The sequence below is a fragment of the Muscardinus avellanarius genome, assembly GCF_963383645.1.
Source record: "Muscardinus avellanarius genome assembly, chromosome: 10".
Lineage (NCBI taxonomy): Eukaryota > Metazoa > Chordata > Mammalia > Rodentia > Gliridae > Muscardinus > Muscardinus avellanarius.
Window position 1 is genome coordinate 64,726,901 of NC_137796.1, and position 23,333 is coordinate 64,750,233.

At 48.3% G+C, this 23,333-nt stretch overlaps 1 protein-coding gene across 1 annotated transcript in view; it reads left to right on the forward strand.

Moving 5' to 3' along the window:
- Positions 1–6,451: 6,451 nt before the first annotated feature.
- Positions 6,452–23,333, forward strand: part of CACNG7 (calcium voltage-gated channel auxiliary subunit gamma 7) — a gene marked incomplete at both ends in the record, with an annotated part of 30,058 nt that continues 13,176 nt past the window's right edge. The window contains 3 exons of the mRNA XM_080703218.1: positions 6,452–6,647; positions 7,843–7,929; positions 8,921–9,061. Coding sequence (XP_080559344.1) covers positions 6,452–6,647; positions 7,843–7,929; positions 8,921–9,061 — 424 coding nt within the window. The remainder of the gene's footprint in view (positions 6,648–7,842; positions 7,930–8,920; positions 9,062–23,333) is intronic.

Here is a 23,333-nt window from a genome sequence, read left to right on the forward strand (position 1 = left end):
TCTCACCTGCCGCCGCTAGGTGTCCCCAGTGCCCCCTCTGCTCTCTGGCCGTAACCCCCACCTCACCGCCCCCTTGGGGATTCTAGACCCTGCCCCCAGCATTCCGGCCGCTGCCCCCACGGATTCTAGATGCGCCTTTCAAACGTTCCCGGCATTCTGAACTCCATACAGTTTCTAGAGCCTTCCGGCGTTCTAGATTCGGCTGTGCTGAGCCCTATATTTCTCCCCACTCTACTCCCAGCATTCCGGACGCTGCTCCAACAGTTTTCCAGAATCCCCACCACTGCCCCAACTCTGTGGGGTTCTAGACTCCATCTTCGTAGCTCTATCCCTCTTTCTCCTTACTCACCCTAGGGCAGTAGTCTCTTGGGGTTGCCTGCTCCAGACATAATTTCAGATCCGCCCCATCCTCCCAGGCCCCTCCCACTTCCACTCCAGTGGTAAAGTAACTGAGAGGCTGCGCCCCCGGAATCCAAACCTCCTCCCTTTCACACTCGGGGCTTCCTGGGATACACGGAGGATTCTTTCCCCAACTGTTCTCGATCAGCTTTTGTTCTAGACTCTTCTACCCTGCACCCATTAAGGCTCACCTGCCCCTGCATGGCTCCAGTCTCACTCGGAACCACCCCCCCTCCCCAGTGCCTGCCGCTCTCGGGGACTCTCTGCTCTTCCTCCTCCTCTTCCCTTTGCCTCTCACACCCGGCCACAGCTGCTGGAGAATAAATTTGGGATGCTGATGCTGAAATGTTTCGATGTTTTCTTGTAAGCTTGGGGAATGAAGGGGGTGCGGAGGTGGCCCAATGACTGTACACAGAAACAAATAGAGAGACAGGCTGGAGGGGGGCATAAAGAGAAGAGGAAAGCACATAAAATGAGAGAAAGGATACCTACAGCAGAAAAGAGAGGGATAAGCAGAAATTCCCCGAGAGAGCAGACAGAGCACCTGCCTTATTGAGGACCAAACGTGGACACTTACACAATGAGAAAGTCCGTCTAGACCACTGTCAGGTAGACCCCCAGCAGAGAGACACAGCATGCCCATATCCACCAGAGCGACGTGAAAGTGCGTACAGGCATACACACACACCACCCCCACCCCCGCAGAGACCAGAGACAGGGAGAAGTCCTAGGAAAGGACACGAAAGGCTGGCCTCCCCCACCATGGAGAAGCCTAAACAACCAGAGAGAGCCTGGGAGCTTAGGAATCAGCGAGTGAGGCAGAAAGCAGACAGACACATCCTCCCGGCCTCTCTCCGCTGACCCACTTGCAAGTGTATGTGTGTGTGTGGGGGGGAGGGGGCCCAGTCCATGTGACTACATTTCCCAGCAGACATCGCGGCAGACCCTTCCCTCAGGTGTGGTCCCTGGTCGCCGGGGCTGATGGTGAATGTAGTCCTTGGACGGGGCAGGCCAGCAAAGTGGTGTGCCTGTCTGTGTGTTCGGAAGGGACTGAGTCCCAAAGCTTCGCAGGCTCCCTTGAAGGCCCCGCTGCTGCTGCTGCTGCTTCTTCTTCTTCTTCTTCTTCTTCTTCTTCTTCTTCTTCTTCTTCTTCTTCTTCTTCTTCTTCTTCTTTTTTTTTTTGTCTGCAGGCTCTGGGGTTTCCGGGCCTCAGTCCAAGTGGATGCTGAGGCTTACTCTGTCTCCGGCATCACAGCCGCTGTACCCCTATCCCGTGCCCGCAGGGCCCAGCCCCCTCCACCCAGCTTCGACCCTCGGCGGGCGGCCTGCCCCTTTAAGAGTGTCCCCGCTGACATCACGGCGGGAGGGGGGGGGCTGGCCCGGCTCCCAGCTCCGCGGCGGCTGCAGGACCCAGCTCTGCTCTGCGCCCGCCCGCTGCTCTAGGGACCCGGGCCCGGGACGCCCCCTCCCGCCTCCACCAGCCTCCCAGACCCCAGGCCCCGCCCCTGGCCTGGCTAGAGCCCCAGTCTTCCTCACGGGACCCCTGGCTTGCCCTGCTGCCCCTCCTTCTCAGGGTCTCTGTCTCCTTTTCCATTTCTGCCTGTCTCTCTATCGCAAGCTCAAGGTCTCTGGATTTCAGCATCTCTCGGCCCAAGGCCGCTGAGCTCTCTCTATCTCTCCTTTTGTTTTTCTGGGTCTCTGAATCTCTGAGCCTCGGCAGTGGTGGGGACCGCGGGGTGGGGGGTCTTAAACTCCGACTCTGTCTCTCCTTTCTCTCTGTCTCCGCCTCCCCCCGTCTCAGCACCTGCGAGTCTCGGAATCGCTTAGCCTCAAGGCCTGTGACTCTCTTTCTGCCTCTGCCCCTCTCGGGCTCTCTGCCTCCCCCATCCTCAAGGCCCATCTTCCTCCCTCTCTCCCTCCCTGCATCCTTCCCCCTTCCTCCCCGCCCCTCCCCTCCTCCGCAGTAGCCAATGAGCGGCCGCGGGTCCCAGCTCCCGGCTCCGTCCGCCGAGTGAGGCCGCGGGCGCGGGGGGTGGGGGGTGGGAGGCCGGGAGGGGGCCGGGACGCCGGGCTCCGGGGCGGGGGCGGGGGGCGCGGGCACCCGGGACCCCGGTGGCGGCGGCGGCGGCCGGGGGAAGCCGCGGAGCCGGTCATGCGGCTGCGGGGCCCGCGGCCCGGAGCGTCCGCCCAGCCCTGAGCGAGGTGAGCGCGGGGGGAGGGTCCTGGCAGGCGGAGGGGGCGCCCCTGAAGGAGGCTGCGAGCCCGGGCGGGGGCGAAAAGGGGCCTGAGTAGCTCCAGGGGGTGGGATTCTGGTGATCAGGACCGCTTGGATTCAAGAGGCTGTGAGGGATGGAGGGAAATTTGGGCCTGGCGAATCCCGGAGGACGAGGTCCGAGGGTCCCGGAGCCGGGAAACTACTCCTGGAGTCTGAGTTCTAGTCCGTGCCACTGCGGATTGTCCGGGCAGGGTCCTTGGGGAAGGCGGTAGCGAGTGACAGTGGAGGGCTTAGGCCGTAAAAGCAGAGTGTGAGTCTGGAGAGGGGTCCCCAGAAAGGGGGAGTTTACCGACTCCCAAGTGATTCAAAGGAAACAGAGTTTGCACTTAGGCTTTGAGGAATGGGACCTCAGGGATGCGAAAGCCTGGATCCAGGAGAGGCTGGGATAAAGGATGAGAAGGAGGCTCCAGGCGTGGGGGGGAGGGTCCCAGAGGAGAAACGGCTGCAGAGTAAGGAGCTCTGGGCCGGCCAGGTACAGCGAGGGGGAACTGGAGCTAGGAAGGAGGGGGCTTAGCAGAGCAAGTGGGAGGAGGGAGAATGGGCAAGGTCTGCCTGGATTCGAGGGGCAGTCGGGGAAGCTGTGGTCAGCTACCTGGACTAAAACAGGCTAGGTGACAGGGTTTATGAGGCTCGTTTCCGAGCCGGGAGGACTGGAAGCGGAGCCGGCGTTTGGCGGTCAAGCCCCGGAGCCACTGCGGGGCATTGGAGGACTAGCGGCCGAGCTTTGCTGGCCTCTGGGTCCCGGGGTCTTGTAAGGAGGTCGGGGATGGAGGTGTTCAAGACCCTGGGAGTGCGAGGGAGGGGGGCTGCCTCAGAATCCAGGATCCTTATTGGTGTGAGGGCACGATTTCAAGGCTTCAAATATTCTGATTAAGGAAGATAGATGGACTTATGTCTTGATTACACCTTTGGGAGAGGTTTTTTTTGGGGGGAAGGGATGTCTTCAAATTTCCTGGTCAAGAAAATGATGGGTGTTGTTGGTATTCAGAGATATAGAGGTCTGTGTCTGAGGTAGACTGGGGACCCCAAGATTGGTCCCCACCTCATGGCATTAAATGGCTTGGGGAAGGTTTTTATGCAGAAAAGGAAGTATGAGGTTTATAGATAAGGAATTTTAGGTCCTTCTGTTTCAGGTTGAGGAGTCCCCATTTGGAATGTCTGGGTTCCTAATTGGGATTTGGGAGGCCATAGCTCTGAACTGGGGATTTTTTTGTTCAGAGGATGGAGTGTTGAGAGTACTACATCCTTGAATTGTTGAATTGTTAAAGGTAGTCTGGGATTGGAAGCCCTAGAATGGGAAAATGGGATCCAGAATCTCTGGTAGGGAATTTTGAGGTCATGTGAAGGGGGATGGGGTCCCAGAATTGCTGGTTGGATTTTCAGAGTACAGACACTGATTCCAAATCAGCACAATGAAGGTCCCTTGTTTTACTGGAGTGCTGTTTGGAAATGCTGGGCTGAAGGGTCCCAGCTCATATATATATTTTTTACACTCTGAAGTCTCTCTAGTCAAGATATGGATCCGAATCTCTAGGTCCCAATGTTCTGGAATCTGAACAAGACCTAGAATCCCAGGTTCAGGAGCTTGCCTGGACCTGGGTGAGTAGAACTAGGGTTCTGGAATCTTGGCTCTAGAATGTGGACTGTGATCTTAGATTGGGGTACCAAATTGAGGTCAAGACATGGGATCAGACTTAGAAGGTCTTGGGTCAAGTTCTCTTTCTTCCTTTGTTTCTTTCTTTCTTTTGAGGTACTGGGGATGGAACCCAGGGGCATTCTATCTTCGGACTGCACCTCCAGTTCTATTTTTTATTCTTTATTTTGAAGCAGGATCTCACTGAGTTGCAGAGAGCCGCACTAAGTAGCTGAGGCTGTTTGAGAACTGCAATCCTCCTGTCTCAGCCTTCCAAATGCTGGGATTACAAGAGTGCACCACCATGCCCAGCTCTGGGTCAAATTCTTAAAGTTAGAATTGGTATTGGATGAGGATACAGGAGTTTAAGAAGGCTCAAAATCTTACTAGGCTTGAGGTCAAGGGTCTCAGGCCAGGGTATGGGTTTAAGGATCCTTGATTAGTGATCCATTTGGGAGATTTTAGGATGCAGTTCAGAGACAGTATCTAGAGAAACAGTGGCAGAGTATCAATTCAGGGCATGGAGTTAAATTGGGTGGCATGGGTTAGAGTTTCTAGACAGGCCAAGGTGTATATAGCATCTAGTGTCTACGCCAAATGCCCTAGGTCCAGGTATTCAGTTTCTGGTTCAAAGTTGAGCTGATGGTTGCTTGTTTGGTGTCCACAGCTGAATCAAGGCACAAAGAGAGGGTTGTGAGTGCCAAGTCTTAGGGTTGAAGCTGTTAGTTAACCGAATAGCTTCTAGGGTCTAATTTCTAAGACTAGGCTCTCAGGTCAAGACAGGAGGTTAGGACTGAAAGCATGGCTATGGGGTTATCAATCTGGAATTCAAATTTTTGGTCAGAATCATGGTATTTGGAACCTAGGTCCAGGCACAATTGGAGTCAAAATTTAATCTGCGGTTTGAGCTGAATAAAGGTCATGGTTAGAAATCTCGTCCTGAGTTGGGTATGGTGGCAGAGTTGTACTCCCAGTACTTGTGAGGCTGAGACAGGAGGATCACACGCTCAAGGCCAGCCTCAGAAACTTAGCAAGGCTATTATCAGCAACTTGGTGAGCTCCTGTTTCAAAATTTAAAAAATAGGGCTGAGGGTATAACCTCAGAGGTAACAATGGCCCTGGGTTCAATCTCCAGTACCACACATAATAATAGTAATAATAATAATAATAATAATAATAATAATAATAATGATGATGGAGGATGGATAGACGGACATGGTGGCACATGCTTGTAATACCAGCATTCAGGAAGTAGAGACTGGAGGATCTTGGTTCATGTACAGCCTCAGCTACTTAGTGAGGCCCTTCGCAACTCAGTGAGACCCTATTTAAAAAAATAATAAGATGAGCCAGGCATGATGGCAAGTACTGGCTTGTAATCCCAGTACTTGGGAGACTGAGACAAGAGGATCACACAGATTCGAAGCCAGCCTCAGCTATTTAGTGAGGCTCTCAGCAACTTAGTGAGACCTCGTTTCCAAATAAATTATAAAATAGGGCTGAGGGTATAGCCCGGAGATAGAAAGCCCCTGGGTTCCACCCCCCAGTACCACTAAATAAATAAATAAATAAATAATGAAAAAATAGGGCTGGGGTGTAGCTCGGAGGTACCACTTCCAGTAATGCAAAAACAAAACAAACAAACAAAAAGGATGGGGTGTAGCTCAGAGGTAGAATACCCCTGGGTTCAATCTCCAGTACCAAGAAGAAGAGGAAGAGGAGAAGGAGGAGGAGGAGGAGGAGGAGGAGGAGGAGGAGGAGAAGGAGGAGGAAGAGGAGGAGGAGGAGGAGGAGGAGGAGGAGGAGGAGGAGGAGGAGGAGGAGGAGGAGAGGAAGAAAGAAAAAGAAGACAGAAATTTTATCCTGGGATTGGGGATCTGGGTTTAAGCCAGACAGATCACAGTTGGGGGGTCTGGGAAGCCCAACCCTGAGGTTTGGGAACAATAAAGTTGTGTTTCCAGTCAGAGTCCAGGGCTGAGGTCCAGGACCCAATTTGAGAGAGTTCCGTTTTGGAGTCAGTCTCTCTGGCCGGGGTGCAGTGTCCGCTGGTCGCATGGGGCTGGGGACGTGCAGTGTCCGCGCCAGGCTCCTCACCACAGTTCTCTGCCCTAGCAGGCCCCGCAGGGCGCCCCCCGCCGCTGAGGATGAGTCACTGCAGCAGCCGCGCTCTGACCCTGCTGAGCAGCGTGTTTGGCGCGTGCGGCTTGCTCCTCGTGGGCATCGCGGTCAGCACTGACTACTGGCTGTACATGGAGGAAGGGACCGTGTTGCCGCAGAACCAGACCACCGAGGTCAAGATGGCACTGCACGCTGGCCTCTGGAGAGTCTGCTTCTTTGCAGGTGAGGCCCTCACCTGCTGTCCAATTACCTGTCCTGCTTTCCTGTGCCCATAGAGTCCTCGTCCATGGCCCCATCCCGTGGGTTCTAGAAATCCAGAAGCTGCCCCTGTTTCCACCATGCCTAGCACTTTATTCCCTACATCTAGGGACCCCATGCTCAAACTCCAATCTTTTCTTCCCCCACTCCCTTAGAGCAAGCAATCCAGATTCAGAACTTTTCTCTTGGATAGTTCCAGATAAAAGGACCCAGGCCTCCCAGTGGACCGCTGAAACCCTTTCCTTTCAGGATCCCAGGCTCTTGAGATCTTCTCCTCTTTAGAGACCCAGCCCTACCATTCCACAGCCCCCTCCTTACTTAGAAACCAGGAGTGCACCCTTGCCCTTCTCTATCCAGGGGTGTCCAGGGCACATGGTGGCATACACCTGTCATCCCAGGAGTCAGAAGGCTGAGACAGGATGATCGCAGGTTCGAGGCCAGCCTCAGTGTCGTAGCCAGACCCTCAGCTATTTAACAAGACCCTGTTTCAAAATAAAAAGTAAAAACAGTGCTGGGTGTAGTGGTGCACACTTGTAATCCCAGTACTTGGGAGGCTAAGTCAGGAGGATTGCAGGTTCAAGGACAGCTTCAGCAAAAGAGTGAGACTATCATTAACCTAGAGAAAACCTGTCTCAAAATAAAAACAAAAGTAAGCTGGGCGTGGTGGCACACCCTTGTAATCCCAGTACTTGGGAGGGTGAGACAGGAGGATCATGCAGGTTCGGAGCCAACCTCAGCTACTTATTGAGGCTCTCAGCAACTTAGTGAGACCTTGTTTCCAAATAAAATACAAAATAGGTTTGGGAGTGTAGCCTGGAGGTAGAAAGCCTCTGAGTTCCATCCCCAGCAACACACACACACACACACACACACACACACACACACACACACACACAGTAAAAGCAGGGGTGGGGATGTAGCTTGGAATTAGAATGCCTCTGAATTCAATCTCTAGTACCAAAAATAAATAAATAAATAAATTCTCAAATATCTTGCTCACCTTTCCCCCACACCCCTCAACCCCCGCTGGTGGAACACACAGAAGCCCTTGGGTGGGGCCCATCATCTTCTTCTTAGGTCTCCCCACTGTCTGTCCTTCCCCCGTGACCTTTCTGGAGTTTAGGAACTTTTACCCAGCCCCACCTTTGTTCCCCACCAGGGCGGGAGAAGGGTCGCTGCGTGGCCTCGGAATACTTCCTTGAACCGGAGATCAACTTGGTGACGGAAAACACGGAGAATATTCTGAGTGAGGGGAAGAGGAGGGAGGGGCCAGGCGAAAGGGGTCATGGGAGTAAGGGCGAGATTAGGGAAGGATGTGCTCCAAGAAAGGGAGTGGAGGCTGGAAAGGAGCCGAGAAGCCGGGTGTGGTGGTGCAAGCCTGTGAACTCAGTACTTGGGAAGCTGAAAATGGAGAATCGAAGGTTCCAGGATGGCCTCAGCAACTTTTAAAAGAAAAAGAGCTGAGGATGTGATTTGGAGGTAGAATGGCCCTGGGTTCAATCCTCAAAGAAGATGTTGGAGAGGAAAGAGGAGGAAGAGGAGAAGGTGGAAGAGGAAAGGAGGAGGAGGAGAGGAGGACAAGGTGAAAGAGGAGGAGGAGGGGAGGAGAGGGAGAAGGAGGAGGAGGGGGGAGGAGGAGAGGAGAGGGAGAAGGAGGAGGAGGGGGGAGGAGGAGGGGAGAGGGAGAAGGAGAAGGAGGAGGAGGGGGAAGGAGGAGAGGAGGAGGAGGAGAGGAGGGGGGAGGAGGCCTTTGAGAAGAGGGGAAGCAGAAAGAGCTGGGTGCAAATGTCTGCCTGGACAGGGAGGAGTCTGCAGGAAAGTGGAGGGATCAAACAAGGGAGTGTGAGCCAGGCGTGGTGGTGCACGCTTGTAATCCCAGCATTTGGGAGGCTGAGACAGGAGGATCGCAGTTAGCAGACAGCCTCAGCTACTTAGTGAGACCCTTTGCAACTCAGTGAGACCCTGTTTCAAAATTAAGAATGAAAAATAGGGCTGGGGGTGTAGCTTGGAGGTAGAATTCCCCTGGGTTCCATCCCCAGTACTGCAGAAAATAAAAAGAAAATAAAAGGATGCCTGCTGAGCAGTGGAGTTGGTGGGGAAGTATCACAAAGGGGAGGGGGCCAATGGAAATGGGGAAGGGCCAAATGGATAGAGACAGGGAACCCAGAGGCCTAGGGGAGGTGTCCCACTGGCGATTCCCTCCTCACCCTGCCTCTCCCCCTGTCCACCTCTCCCAGAGACAGTGCGCACGGCCACTCCCTTCCCCATGGTCAGTCTGTTCCTCGTGTTCACCGCCTTCGTCATCAGCAACATCGGCCACATTCGCCCACAGAGGACCATTCTAGCTTTCGTGTCTGGCATCTTCTTCATCCTGTCTGGTGAGCACAGGGAGGGACTTGTGGGCTGGGAGACTGAAGTTCCGGGAGCTGGGGTCCCTCTTCCACTTAGAAAGCTGTGTCCTTGCTGTGTGACCTGGGGGAACCTGCGAGACTGTTTTCAGGTTCCAGGAGCCTGACTCTCTCTTCCACTTAGAAAATTTTGTCCTTGCCGGGTGTATACATTTGTAATCCCAGCATCTGGGAGGCTGAACAGGAGGATTGCGGTTCGCAGCCAGCCTCAGCTACTTAGTGAGGCCTTCTGCAACTCAGTGAGACTCTCTTTCAAAATAAAGAATAGAATATTGGGCTGGGGGGTGTAGCTTGGAGGTAGAATGCCTGGTTTAATCCCCAGAACTGCAGGAAGAAAGAAAGAAAGAAAAAAGAAAGAAAGAAAGGAAAGAAGGAAGAAAGAAAAGAAAGAGAGGAAGAGAAGAAAGCTATGTCGTTGCCATGTGACCCCGGGGAACCTGCAGAACCTCTTTGAGCCCCACTTTCCTTCTCTGAAATAGAGCTAGCACAGTGCCCATTACGCAGCACCGTTTAGAGGACCAGATCATAGCACATGCTTTTGGGTGCTAATTAGGTGCCAGGCTGTGTTCTATTACAAAAACCCAATGAGGTTAATTCTATTTATAGCCCATTTTACAGATCTGGAAGCAAACACTCAGAGGGACGAGGGCATTTGCCTAGGACCACACAACTAGTGAGAGGCAGAGCTGGGACTCAAACTCACACAGTTCGCCTCCAGAGGCTATATTTTTAACCTCCGCTGGTATTTTAGCAATTAACAGTTTACAAGGCTCTATTTTCTGTGCAACATTTCAATTTTTTCAAACAAACAAAAAAATCAAGAGTCTTGTAGCACACGCTATGCACCCACTACGAGGAGTCAACTCGTAGCATAGTAATATGCTAATATTAGCATATTACTAGATTTGCATTAGCCTGTATCTGTCTCTCTAGCTATGTTTTCAGCCATCCATCCATCTATTTTATTATATATTTGAAGCATTTCAAAGTAAGTTTGGGGTGCCAGTTTACTTCACCCTAAATAATTCACCATGCATGTCATTATCTAGAATTTAATATTTATTTACAGTTCATTTTCTATTTCTTTGGAGGTGCGAGTCTCTTTGGCATGTGCGAGCCCACACCCAGATCATAGCATCTCTGCCTAGGAGTTATTATTAGCACTCACTTGACAAAGTGGGGATACTACAATCCAGAATTGTGCAGGAAGTTGCCCAAGACACCAAAATAAACAGGTGCCAACTAACCCCTATGTCCAAAGCTCCAGAGTAGAGTTCATTCTGGAGACGTAACCTTCCAAATTCAATCCAGTCCAATCCAATTCACTTCAGTTCAACTCAAACACATTTAACCACTGGCCATGCTGATAATCCCAGTACTTGGGAGACTGAGACAGGAGTCACAGGTTTAAGGCCAGCCTTGGCAAGTCAGTGAGACCTTCAGCAACATAGCAAGACCCTGTTTCAAAATAAAAACTAAAAGCCAGGTGTGGTGGTGTGTTCTGTAATCCCATCACCTGGGAGGCTGAGCTAGGAAGACCCCAGGTTCACTGCCAGCCTCAGCAAATTAGCAAGCCCCTCAGCAATTTAGCGAGACCCCATTTCAAAATAAAATAGGGGCCAGGCATGGTGGTGCACGCTTGTAATCCCTGCACTTGGGAGGCGAAGACAGGAGGATTATGCAGGTTCCAAGCCAGCCTTGCTGGCTTAAAAGACCCTGTTTTCAAATAAGAAAAAATATAAAAATAGGTCTGGGAGTGTAGCTCAGGGGTAGAAGGGTTTCCAGGAACCCCAGTACCACCAAAAATAATAAATAAATAAATAAATAAATAAATAAATAAATAAATAAAATAGGGCTGGAGATGTAGCCAAGAGGTAGAAAGCCCCTAAATTCAATCCTCAGTACCAACTTCCCACCAAAGAAAAAGAGCTGGAGGCATAGCTCAGAGGTAGAATGCCCCTAAATTCAATCCTCAGTACCAAAACAAACAAAAACATCCAGGAGGTAACACACAACTGTAATCTCAGTACTTGGGAAGCTGAGACAGGAGGATTGTACGTTCCAGGCCAGCCTCAGCAATTTAGGAAAACCCTCAGCAACTTAGCAACACCCTGTTTCAATAAATAAATAAAGGGGATTTGGGTATAGCTCAGAAGCAGAATGTTCAATCCTCAATACCACAAAAAAACCAAAACAATAAACAAACACACATTTAATCCTGTCACTCAAGTCCAATTGACCCCCCCACTCACATCTATTCTCAGTTCTCCAACTCATTTTCAGTTCTCCAATTCAATCCTAATCAACTCAGTACAAATTGCTGGGTATGGTGATGCACACCTGTAATCTCAGTAGTTGGGAGGCTGAGACAGGAGGATCGCAGGTTCAAGGACAGCCTCAGCAAGTAGTGAGACTCTCAACAACTTAGCGAGACCCAGTTTCAAAATAAAAATAAAAGATGGGCGTAGTGGCACATGCTTGTAATCCCAGTACTTGGGAGGCTGAGACAGGAGGATCTCAGGTTTGTGGCCAGCCTCAGCAACCTTGTGAGGCTCTAAACAACTTAGGGAGACCCTGTTTCAAAATAAAGAATAAAATAGAGCTGGGGTATAGCTCAGAGGTAGAATGCCTCTGAGTCCAATCCCCAGTATCACAAAATAAGTGAAATAGGGCATGGGGAGCCAGGCGTGGTGGTACATGTTTGTAATCCCAGCATTTGGGAGACTGAGACAGAAGGATCACGGTTCAAGGACAGCCTCAGCTACTTAGTGAGGCCCTTTGCAACTCTGTAAGACCCTGTTTCAAAATAAAGAATAAAAAAAAAAAAAACTAGGACTGAGGGTGGTGTAGCTGGGAGGTAGAATACCCCTGGGTTTCATCCCCAGTACCACAAAAAACAAAATAAAAAATAAAAAAATAGGGCTCGAGGTGTTAACAGGATCCCCCTGAGTTCAATCTCCAGTAACACACACACACACACACACACACACACACACACACACACACACACAAATTTTCAGTTGAGCTGGTATTTTGTTTATTTATTTATTTAGCTTTTTGTGTGGTATTGGGAATGGAACCCAGGGGCCTTCTGCCTCTGGACTATACCCTCAGCCCTATTTTATTTTTTATTTTTGAAACAGGGTCTCACTAAGTTGCAGAGGGCCTCACTAAATTGTTGAGGCTGGCCATGGACCTGCGGTCCTCCTGATTGAGCCTCCTGAGTACTGGGATTACAAGTGTGCAGCACCATGCCCGGCTGAGCTGGTATTTATAAACAAACCCTGCCACTGTATCCCTCTCCTCCCCCTGCTCCCCTCCACACACACATACCCCAGAGACCCACACTCAGCTCTGTCTCTCTGATTGTCCTTGCAAAGAGTTGGAGAAGGATCCTCAGCGTCTCCTCCTCCTCCTCCTCCACCTCCTCCTCCTCTTCCTCCTCCTCCTCCTCCTCCTCCTCCTCCTCCTCCTCCTCCTCCCCCTCCTATCTCTTCCCCGCTGCACACCCAGCTCTCTCTAGGCCAAACCTCCCCCAGCCTTAAACCTAACCTGACGAGACCTTTTCCAGGGAAACCAGGGTGCAACCTCCGTGCAAACTGGGATCACGGCATGCGAAGCCAGACACTGTGCTAAAATAAGACACGTACAATATCACGATCTGAGAGTGTCGGAGCGGAAAGGTCTCATCATTTTTCAGATGGAAAAATAGTGGCCTAGAGAAGAGAAAGTGGGGCAGGAGTAGGTAGCATAGGGATTTTTATTCAGCCTTCCCCAAAACATTATAAGGAAAGCCCCATTGTTTGCGCTTCACAGAAATGGAAAAGGGCTGGGGGGTGGCGACACTGCTAGTCAGCCGCAGAACTGGGATGAGAACCAAGGGTATTCTGATTCCAAAACACGTGCTCACACCACTGCACCGGGAACGACTGCCCAAGGTCGAGCTGAGGATCAATGGTGCAGGGCAGCCGGAAGTCAGCCTTTCCCATCACACAATAGAGAACTCTGTTGTTGCTTGGGACTGGGGCCTGAACTCAGGAGCATTCTACCTCTCTCTGAGCTACACCCTGACCCGATTTTATTTCATTGCAGTACAGGGAATTGAACCCAGGGGCACTCCACCTCCTAGCTATACCCTCAGTCCTATTTTCTTTCTCTTTTTTTTATTCTTTAATTTGAAACAGGATCTCACTAAGTAGTTGTGGAATGCCTCACGAAGTAGCTGAGGCTGGCTGCAAACCCACGAGCATCCTGTCTCAGCCTCCCAAATACTGGGATGACAAGCGTGGGCTACGACGCCTGGCTGCAATTTTATTTTATTAAAAAAAATGTGTGTGTGTGGTGCTGGGGATTGAACCCAGGGGCATTCTACTCCGAGCTACACCCCCAGCCCAATATTTCATTCTTTATTTTGAAACAAGTTCTTACTAAGTTGTGGATGACCTCACTAAATAGCTGAGGCTGGCTGCTAACCTACAACCCTCCTGTCTCAACCTCCCAAATACTGGGATTACAAGCGTGTGCCACCACACCTGGCTCTGATTTTATTTTATTTTTTAATTTTGAAGTAGGGTCTCACTAAATTGCTGAGGCTGGTCTAGAACCTGTGATCCTCCAGTCTCAGTCTCCCAAGTATTGCGATTACAGGTATGCACCACTAAGTTCAGCTATAATTGGAAGAGATTGAACCCCAATGGCCCAACTTCTTCCCTGAGTTCATTTCAAGGACTGTAACCTATGTACCTCGCCCCCAGCTATGCCCTCATGTGCCCTCAAGCTTGTGGGGACCGCAGCAGGTGAAGGCACGTGCTGTGGACCTAGAACGACCAGGGTTCCAATTCTACCACTGCCACTTCCTGCGGGAGCTAAAGTCTTGTGGAACTTTCACCACTCACAAACACTTCATTGATGGACTCTGAATTTGAATTCAATGTAATTTTCATGTGTCATGAAATAGTATGATCTTTTGGGGTTCTTTTTCTACTTTTTTTTGTTGTTGTTGTTGCAAAAACTATACTTAGCAGACAAAAGCAGGTGGTGGACTGAATTCTTTTTTTTTTTTTTGGTGGTACTGGGGTTCCTGGAAGCCCTTCTACCTCCGGGCTACACTCCCAGACCTATTTTATATTTTTGAAACAGGGTCTCTTACGCCAGCGCAGCTGGCTTTGAACCTGCGCGATCCTCCTGTCTCCGCCTCCCAAGCGCGGGGATTACAAGCGTGCGCCACCACGCCCGGCTTGGACCGAATTCAAATTGGGCAACCCCTGATCTAGATCATGGGTACACAATACTGGGACTGTAACAATAAGTGTTCACTATGTAATAGAAATAAATGAATAATGCTTCATGTGGTGGTGCATGCCAGTAATCCCGGGACTTGGGTGACTGAGACAGGAAGATCAAAGGTTTGAGGCCAGCCTCTGCAATTTAATGAGACCCTATTTAAAAAAAATAAAATAGGGCTGGGGGTGTTGGCCAGAGGTAGAATGCCCCTGGATTCAATCCCTAATGATATTACAATAAAGTAGAATATGCCAGGCATGGTGACACATGTTTATAATCTCAGTACTTGAGAGGCTGAGACAGGAGGATCACAGGTTCCAGGAAAGCTTTAACAATTTAACAAGATCCGGTTTCAAAATAAACATTAGGCTGGGTATGGTGCTGCACACTTGTAATCCCAGTAGTTGGGCGTGGAGGCTGAGACAGGAGGATCACAGGTTCATTGCTAATCTCAGGAATTTAGTGAGGCTGTTAACACCTTAAGGAGACCCTGTTTCCAAGTAAAAAAAAAAAGAAAAGAAAATATATAAAGCAGGGCTGGAAGTTTAGTTCAGAGGTAGAAGCCCCTGTATTTCATCCCCAGTACTACAAAAACTAACAAAATAAACAATAAAAAGGTCTAGAGCCAGGCATGGTGGTGCATGCCTGTAATCTCAGTATTTAGGAGGCTGAGCCAGGAAGATCGTGGGTTCACAGACAGCCTCAACTACTTAGCGAGGCCCTCCACAAGTTAGTGAGACCCTGTTTCAAAATAAAGAATAAAAATAGGGCCAGGTATGGTGGTGCACACTTGTAATCCCAGTACTTGGGAGGCTGAGACAGGAGGATTCCAGGTTCGTGGCCTGCTTCAGATACTTAGTGAGACCCTCCGTAACTTAGTGAGTCAAAATAAAGAATAAAATAGGGTTGGGAGTATAGCTCAGAAGTAGAATGCCTTTAGGTTCAGTCCCTGGTACTGCAAATAAATTAAATAAATAAATAAATAAATAAATAAATAAATAAATAAGGGCTTGGAATGTAACTCAGAGAACATACATCCCTGGGTTCAATCCCAAGTGCCAAAATAAGTAAATAAATACAGAGTGACCTGTCCCAATCATCTCGTGTTCCCAATGAGGACACGAAGGTCTCAGAGGGAGACAGGAGTTGCCCGAGGTCCAGCCATCGATGGAGTTGGCATTCAGGCCTAGAGAAAATAGTGGGAAGGTTAGGGCAGGGCAGAGAGAGAGAGAGAATCACACCAAGGGGCTAAACACCCCTCAGGGATCACTTTGGGAATGGGCTAGAGACTGGAACTAGACAAATAGAGGAAGAGGCTTCTGCAGTGGTCCAGGCAATAGCAGATGAAGTCTGTGCTGGGCTGGAGATATGAGAGAGAAGGAGAGTCAACAAATGCAAATACTGACTGGACACCTTTGGTGGTGGGGATGGGGGAGCTAGAATGGCATTGATTTTCTTCTTCCAGGCCAGAAGAAGAATGCACAATTCTTCTAGGGATGGAACCCAGGGGCATTCATCCCCCGAGCCACACCCCCTGTCCTATTTTTTTAATTCTTTATTTTGAAACCGGGTCTCACTGAGTTGCAGAGGGCCTCACTAAGTAGCTGAGGCTGTCCGCGAACCGTGATCCTCTGGTCTCAGCCTCCCGAATGCTGGGATTACAAGTGTGCGCCACCACACCCGGCTAAGAATGCACAATATTAACCCCAATCCTCGTGCATGAGCTGTGCACCTGCTCATTCATTCAGTTATCAGATATCCTGGGTCCCAGGCCCTGTGCTTGGCACTGGAGACAATAGAGTCTGAATGGAAGCCCACATACAGTCCATCGCAGTCCAACTGCAAGTCAGTCAGAGTCCATCAGGCATCTGCTCAAATCCCTCCCACTGTACATAGAACACATTCAGAATCCTTACTCTGGCCTGCAAGGTGTCCCATGTCTTGGCTGCTGCTGAGACCTCAGACCTCTCCTGACCCATGAACAACTCTCTGCACTGGGAATGAGAGTCTTCGCCTCACTCCAGAACTCCTATACTCTATTTCTCCCTGCATGGGTCTCTTGTTCCCAATCCCCAAAGGTCTGGGACTTTTCCTCTGCAGAGTTGTCTTCTCTGTCCACAGTTTCTAATTTTGCCTTGTTTCCACTACACTACCTACCAGTCTCCTTATTTTATGTTTCTTTGCATAATAATAGGATTTAAAGAGAATTAAAAAGATGAGAGCAGGCAGGGTGTTTTCCTCTTTAAGCACAAACCACTTATTGCTATTCTCATCCTGTTTGTTTTCTGTCCCCTTCCACCAGAATGAAAACTTTAAAAGAGCAGAAACCTTTTAAAATATGTTCTTGTTTGTATCTGCAGAGCCTAGATCAGTTGCTGGTAGACACCAGAGAATTTGTAGACTGGATGAGTGTAAACTAGATGAGTGACATTTTAGGTTATTCTGGAAAAAGGGAAGAGGCAGCCAGGCATGGTGCCCATCTCTGTAATCCCAGTACTTGGGAGACAGAGACAGGAGGATCATAGGCTCAAAGCCAGCCTCGGCAACTTAGAGAGGCTCTCAGCAACCTGGCAATACCCTGTTTCCAAGTAAGAAATAAAAAATTGGAAGCCAGGCATGGAGGTACGCCTTTGTAATCCCAGTACTTGAGAGGCTGAAACAGGAAGATTGTGGGTTCGGGCTACTTAGTGATTAGTGAGTCCCTCCTCAACTTAGTGAGACCTTGTTTCAAAATAAAGAATAAAAAATAGGGCTGGAGGCCGGGCACGGTGGCGCATGCTTGTAATCCCCACACTTGGGAGGTGGAGACAGGAGGATCGCGCTGATTTGAAGCCAGTCTTGCTGGCTTAAGAGACCCTGTTTCCAAATAAAAAAAAAAAGTATAAAAAATAGGTCTGGGAGTGTAGCATGGAGGTAGAAGGGTTTCCAGGAACCCCAATACCACCACAAAAAAAAAAAAAAAAAAATAGGGCTGGAGGTGTAACTTGGAGGTAGAACGCCCCTGGGTTTAATCCTCAAGTAAATACAATACAACACAAAACAAAAACAGAAAGAGAACATGTAGGGATACATGAATGTGATACAATAGGGTGGTGTGGGGAGTGACCTGGGAGGGCTCCCAAGAAAAGAGGATGTCTACATGATCTAGAAAAGGCGTGGAGGGATGGTTTTACCAATGAAGAGAGGAAAGTGCTTTGTATGGAAATGCATTCACAGCGTGCACGGTGAGGCGCTGGTGCTGCTGTCCATGGTCCTGAAACGCCATTGTTCTAAGGCTAGGTTGGACTGTAGGTAATTTTTGCCTATTGTGATCTAGGAATTACAAAGCAAATAGATTTGTGAGAGCAGGAAGCGAGTAAGAGAGTTGGATTGCAGAGATAAGAAGGGGAAAGGGAAGGAGAAAAAAAAAAGACAAGTTATTTTTTTGAAAATCAGAGTCACTATCAAATAGCCAGAGAGAACAAATGACTTAGTTGGTTTGTTGTTATTTGTTTTGTTTTGTTTTGTTTTGTCACTGAGGATTGAACCCAGAGACATTCCACCTCCAAGTTATACCCCTGGCCCTTTTTAAAATTATTTTTTGTTTTAGCCGGGCGTGGTGGCGCATGCTTGTAATCCCAGCATTCGGGAGGCTGAAACCTGGAGGATCACAGTTCGCGGACAGCCTCAGCTACTTAGTGAGGCCCTCTGCAACTCAGTGAGACCCGGTTTCAAAATAAAGAATAAAAAATAGGGCAGGGGGTGTAACTCGGAGGTCAAATGCCCCTGGGTTCCATCCCCAGACCCGCCAAAAATAAATAAATAAATAAATAAATTATTTTTTGTTTTGTAACAGGGTCTCACTAGGCTGCTGAGAGTCTTGCTATCTTGCTGAGGCTGTCCTTGAACCTAGGATCCTGCTCTCTCAGCCTCTCAAGTACTGTGATTACAGGAACTTGCCAATACACCTGAAAATGACTTAGTTTTTTTTTTTAATTTTTCTTTGCCTGGAGTGGTGGAACAAGCTTGTAATCCCAGTTCTTAGGAGGCTGAGACAGGAGGATAACAGGTTCATGGCCAGCCTCAACAACTTAATGAGGCCCTCTGCAACTTAGTGAGACCCTATTTAAAAATAAAGACTGAAAAATGGGGAGCTCAGAGGTAAAATGCACCTGGGTTTCATCCGCAGCACTGGAAAAAAAAAAAGCAAAATAAAAGAATAAAATAGGACTGAGAGTGTAGATTGGAAGTAGAATGTCCCTGGGTTCCATCCTCAGTTTAAACAAAATTTAAACATAAAAGTAAATAAATAAAAGTCTCTTCCTCAGGCTGGGTATGATAGCTTATGCCTGTAATGCCAGTACTTGGGAGGCTGAGCAAGGAGAATTGAAGGTTTGAGACCAGTCTTGGGAATTTGGCAAGTCCCTGTTACAAAATAAAAAATAAAATAGGGCTGGGGATGTAGCTCACAGACAGAATGCGTCTAGGTTCAATCCCCAGCGTCCCCCCCCCCCACCACACACACAAAGTTATGGAAGAATGGTGGGACTTAGAATTACAAAGACAAAGCCGGGCATGGTGATGCATGCTTGTGATCCCAGTACTTGGGAGGCTGAGACTGGAGGATTGCAGTTGAGCCGGGTGTGGTGGCGCACGCTTATAATCCCCGCGCTTGGGAGGTGGAGACGGGAGGATCATGCAGGTTCGAAGCCAGCCACGCTGGTTTAGGAGACCCTGTTTCCAAATGAAACAAATAAATAAATAAAATAGGTCTGGGAGTGTAGCCCAGAGGAGGATTGCAGTTTGTGGACAGCCTCAGCTACTTAGTGAGGCCCTTTGCAATTCAGTGAGACCCTGTTTCAAAATAAAGAATAAAGCCAGGTGTGGTGGCGCACAGTTGTAATCCCAGCATTAGGGAGGATGAGAGAGGAGGATCGCTTTTCGTTGACATCCTCAGCTACTTAGTGAGGCCCTTTGCAACTCAGTATGACCCTGCTTCAAAATGAAAAATAAAGCCAGGCCTGGTGGCACACGCTTGTAATCCCAGCATTCGGGAGGCTGAGACTGGAGGATTGCGGTTCAAGACAGCCTCAGCTACTTAGTGAGGCCCTCCGCAACTTAGTGAGACCCTGTTTCAAAATAAAGAATAAAAAATAGGACAAGGGGTGTAGCTCAGAGGTCCAATGCCTCTGGGTTCCATCCCCAAACCCACATACACAAAACAAAAATAGGGCTGGGGATGTAGCTCAGAGGTAGAATTCCCAGGGGTTTCATCCCCAGTACCACACACACACACACACACACACACACACACACACTACAAAGACAATAGCAGGGGCAGGGTGCAGTGGAATACACTCACAGTCCCAGCTATTCCGGAGGCGGAGGCGGAAGGATTTCAAGTTCAAAGCCAGCCTGGGCAAACTAGTGAGATCCTGCCTCAAAATAAGAAATAAAATGGCTGGGAGCCAGGTGTGGTGGCGCACACTTGTAATCCCAGTACTTGGGAGGCTGAGATAGGAAGATCACATGTTTGCAGCTAGTTTCAGCTACTTAGTGAGGGTGTCTGCAACTTAGTGAGACCCTGTTTCAAAATAAAGAATAAAAACTAGGGTTGGGTATTTAACTCAAGGTAGAGTTACATCCCCAGGCCTCCCTTTTGCAGTACTGGATTCAATCCTCAGTACTGCAAAAGGGGAGGCCTGGGGATGGAGCTCAGTGGTAGAGCACCCCTGGGTTCAATCCTCATTACCACACCAAGGAGGGGGAAAGAAGGTAACTAATGTCAACTCCTGTGCTTTTTCAGAAGTTCTGTTTGCATAGCTAGGGCATTCATCTACTCAACTAGGTTCTATTATGTGCTAGCGATTGTGTTAGATGCTGAGAATGCAGTAAAAAAAAACAATGTGGACTTGTTTCTGGTATTGTGGAGTAGACAGCTTCCTAGTAAGGAGGGGAAGAGACCACAAAAGTGATAGAGAATATAACGTTAGGTTGTGAAAATACTATGCAGAGAAATAAAGCAATTTAAGACGGAGTTGTCATTATTTTATCCTCTCCATTTGAATTCCCCTCCTTTTTGGGGGGACGTACTGGGAATTGAACCCAGGAGCATTCTACCTCTGAGCTACTCCTCCAGCCCTTTTTATTTTTTATTTTGAAATAGGGTCTCACCAAGTTGCTGAGTCTCACTACCTTGCTGAGGCTTACTCTGAACCTGTGATCCTAACTCAGCCTCCGAAGCACTGTGATTATAGCTGTGCACCACCGTGCCTGGTTTCTTCCTCTTTTCTTTTTACATACACCATTTATTTATTTATTTAGCTTTGTCATTTGAAAGTAAAAACTGTAGATAGTTCATTTCTAAAAAAAAAATAAATGGCAGTATATATCTTACGAGTATGGATATTTTGAGAGGGCATGGTGGTGCACCCTTGTAATCCCAGTACTGTACTTGAGAGGCTGAGATAGGAAGATTGCAGGTTTGTAGCCAGCCTCAGCAACTTAATGGGGCCCTCTGCAATTTAGTGAGATTCTGTTTCAAAATAAAATACTAAAATATGGCTGGATATGTAGCTCAGAGGTAGAATTGCCTCTGCTTCCTCAGTAACACACACACACACACACACACACACACAGAGAGAGAGAGAGAGAGAGAGAGAGAGAGAGAGAGAGAGAATAAATACAGATATTCTATAACACACCATTAGCACTTAGAAACTTGACAACAATTCTGTAATATAATTTAATCCATTTTCCAACTCTCCCACTTGTTTCAAGATGTCTTTTTTAGGACTGGGATGTATTTTCATCGTAGAACACTTACCTAGCACACAGAAGGCCTGGATCCCATCCTCAGCATTGTTAAAAAAAAAAAAGTAGGAAAAAGAAAAGAATATCTTTTTCTGCTTTCCCTTCATAACAAAGGCTCAAATTATGTTCATGGATGATATTTGGTTAATAAGCCTCTTTTAGTCAATAGCTTTTCACATTGACTGTGTGTGTGTGTGTGTGTGTGAGAGAGAGAGAGAGAGAGAGAGAGAGAGAGAGAGAGAGAGAGAGAGAGAGAGAGAGAGAGAGAGGGCAGGCAGGCACTAGGCATTGAAGGATTGAATCCAGGGACATTTTATCTCCAAGCTCCACCCCCAACCCCAGCCCTATTTTGTTTTGCTTTGAAACCCAAGATATCACTAGGTTTCTGAGGCTGCCCTCGAACTTGCAATCCTCCTGTCTCAGCCTCCTAACTACTGAGATTACAGACATACGCCACCACGCCTAGCTACAACATTGACTTTTAAAATATATTTCATTCTGAAAATATAGAGGGAATAGTGTAAGGAAATTTCATGCACCCTTCACTCGGTTCCAACAATTACCAACATATGGCGGGTCTGTTTTTAGTCACACTGCTGTGTCCCCTTTCTGTACTTCATTGCCTTATTTTAAAGCCAGCCTTAGACAGCAACCCATTTTGTCCACAGTATTTTAGTATATCCCTGAGTAAGAAGTACTCTTTTATTTACTATAGCCACAATGCAAATTACCGGGCAAAACAAATAAGAATAACTGCTTAATAGCATCTAATATCTAGTTAAGTGCTCAATCCTACCCACTGGGCCCATCTATTCCTTTTTTATGGTTAGTTTGCTGCAAATCAGGATCTAAATTTCACAGTTGCATTTAGTTGATAGATCTCTGAAGCCTCTTTGATTCTCAGACAGTCCCTTTTCTCCTCCTGCCTTCTTTTTCTCCTCCTCCTCAACGTCCTCCTCCTCCTTTTTCGTTTTCTTTTTGAGAAATCTGGTCATCGGTGGTGTAGAATTCCCACACTGAAGTTTTAGAATCCTGTTCCCATGTTGTGGCTCGGTACATTCAGGTTGGTCCTTCAGCCAACCCTGCTGGAGGTGCAGCTCTGAGGTAGAATGCCCCTGGGTGCAATCCCCAGCACTAAATATACATACATACACCCTAAACATACACACATATGTATCAGTGGAACCACTTAAATATAAGATGCAAACAGTTTTCCACTAGCAAGTGATGAGCACTGCCAGGATTGTTTCTTTTTAAACTAAGCTCTTGAAGGTTGCCGGGCGCAGCGGTACAACCTGTAATCGCAGTATCTGGGAGACGGAAACAGGAAGATTGCGGGTTCTAAACCAGCCGCGGCAACTTAATGAGGCCCTCAGTCACGCAGTGAGACCTGTTTCAAAACAAAATAGAACCAAGGGTTTAGATGGGAGGTAGAATGCTTCTGTCTTCAATTCCCAATACAAAAAAAAAAAAAAAAAAAATCTAGATAGAGCTTAAACAGACCTAGGTCTGAGTTTTTTCTTTGGCAAGAACATCATAGATAGGTGGTGCTGTTTGCACCCTACTGCCTTACATCAGGATACACAGAACGGCAGTTCTGCTCTTCTTCCTGTCTGAGCCACAAAGATTGATTGCGGGCTCAGACATTTTCAGGCTAATCCCTATTATCATCCTAGAGAGGCTACAGGGCAGGGGGTCCTGTAGAGTCTCCACTACCCTGTTTTGGGGTATTCGTTTTTAAGCTTTTTATTTTAGAAAAAATGCAAACCTACAGAAAAGTTGAAAAATCATATAAAAATGAATATGCCATTCACTTAGAACAGTTTTTAAATATTTGTCCCCGTGTGTGTGTGTGTGTGTGTGTGTGTGTGTGTGTGTGTGTGTGTGCCAGGTGTGGTGGTAATCCCAGTACTTGGGAGGCCGAGATAAGAGGATCATATTTTCAAGACCAGCCTCAGCAACTTAGGCTCCCAGCAATTTAGTCAGACCCTGTTTCAAAGTAAAAAATAAAATAGGGCTGGAGGTATAGCTCTGAGGTAGAATGCCCCTGGGTGCAATCTCCAGCACATACATACATACATACATACACATATACATATAGACACATATGTATCAGTGGAATCACTTAATATAAGTTGCAAAAACTTTTCCACTAGCAAGTGATTAG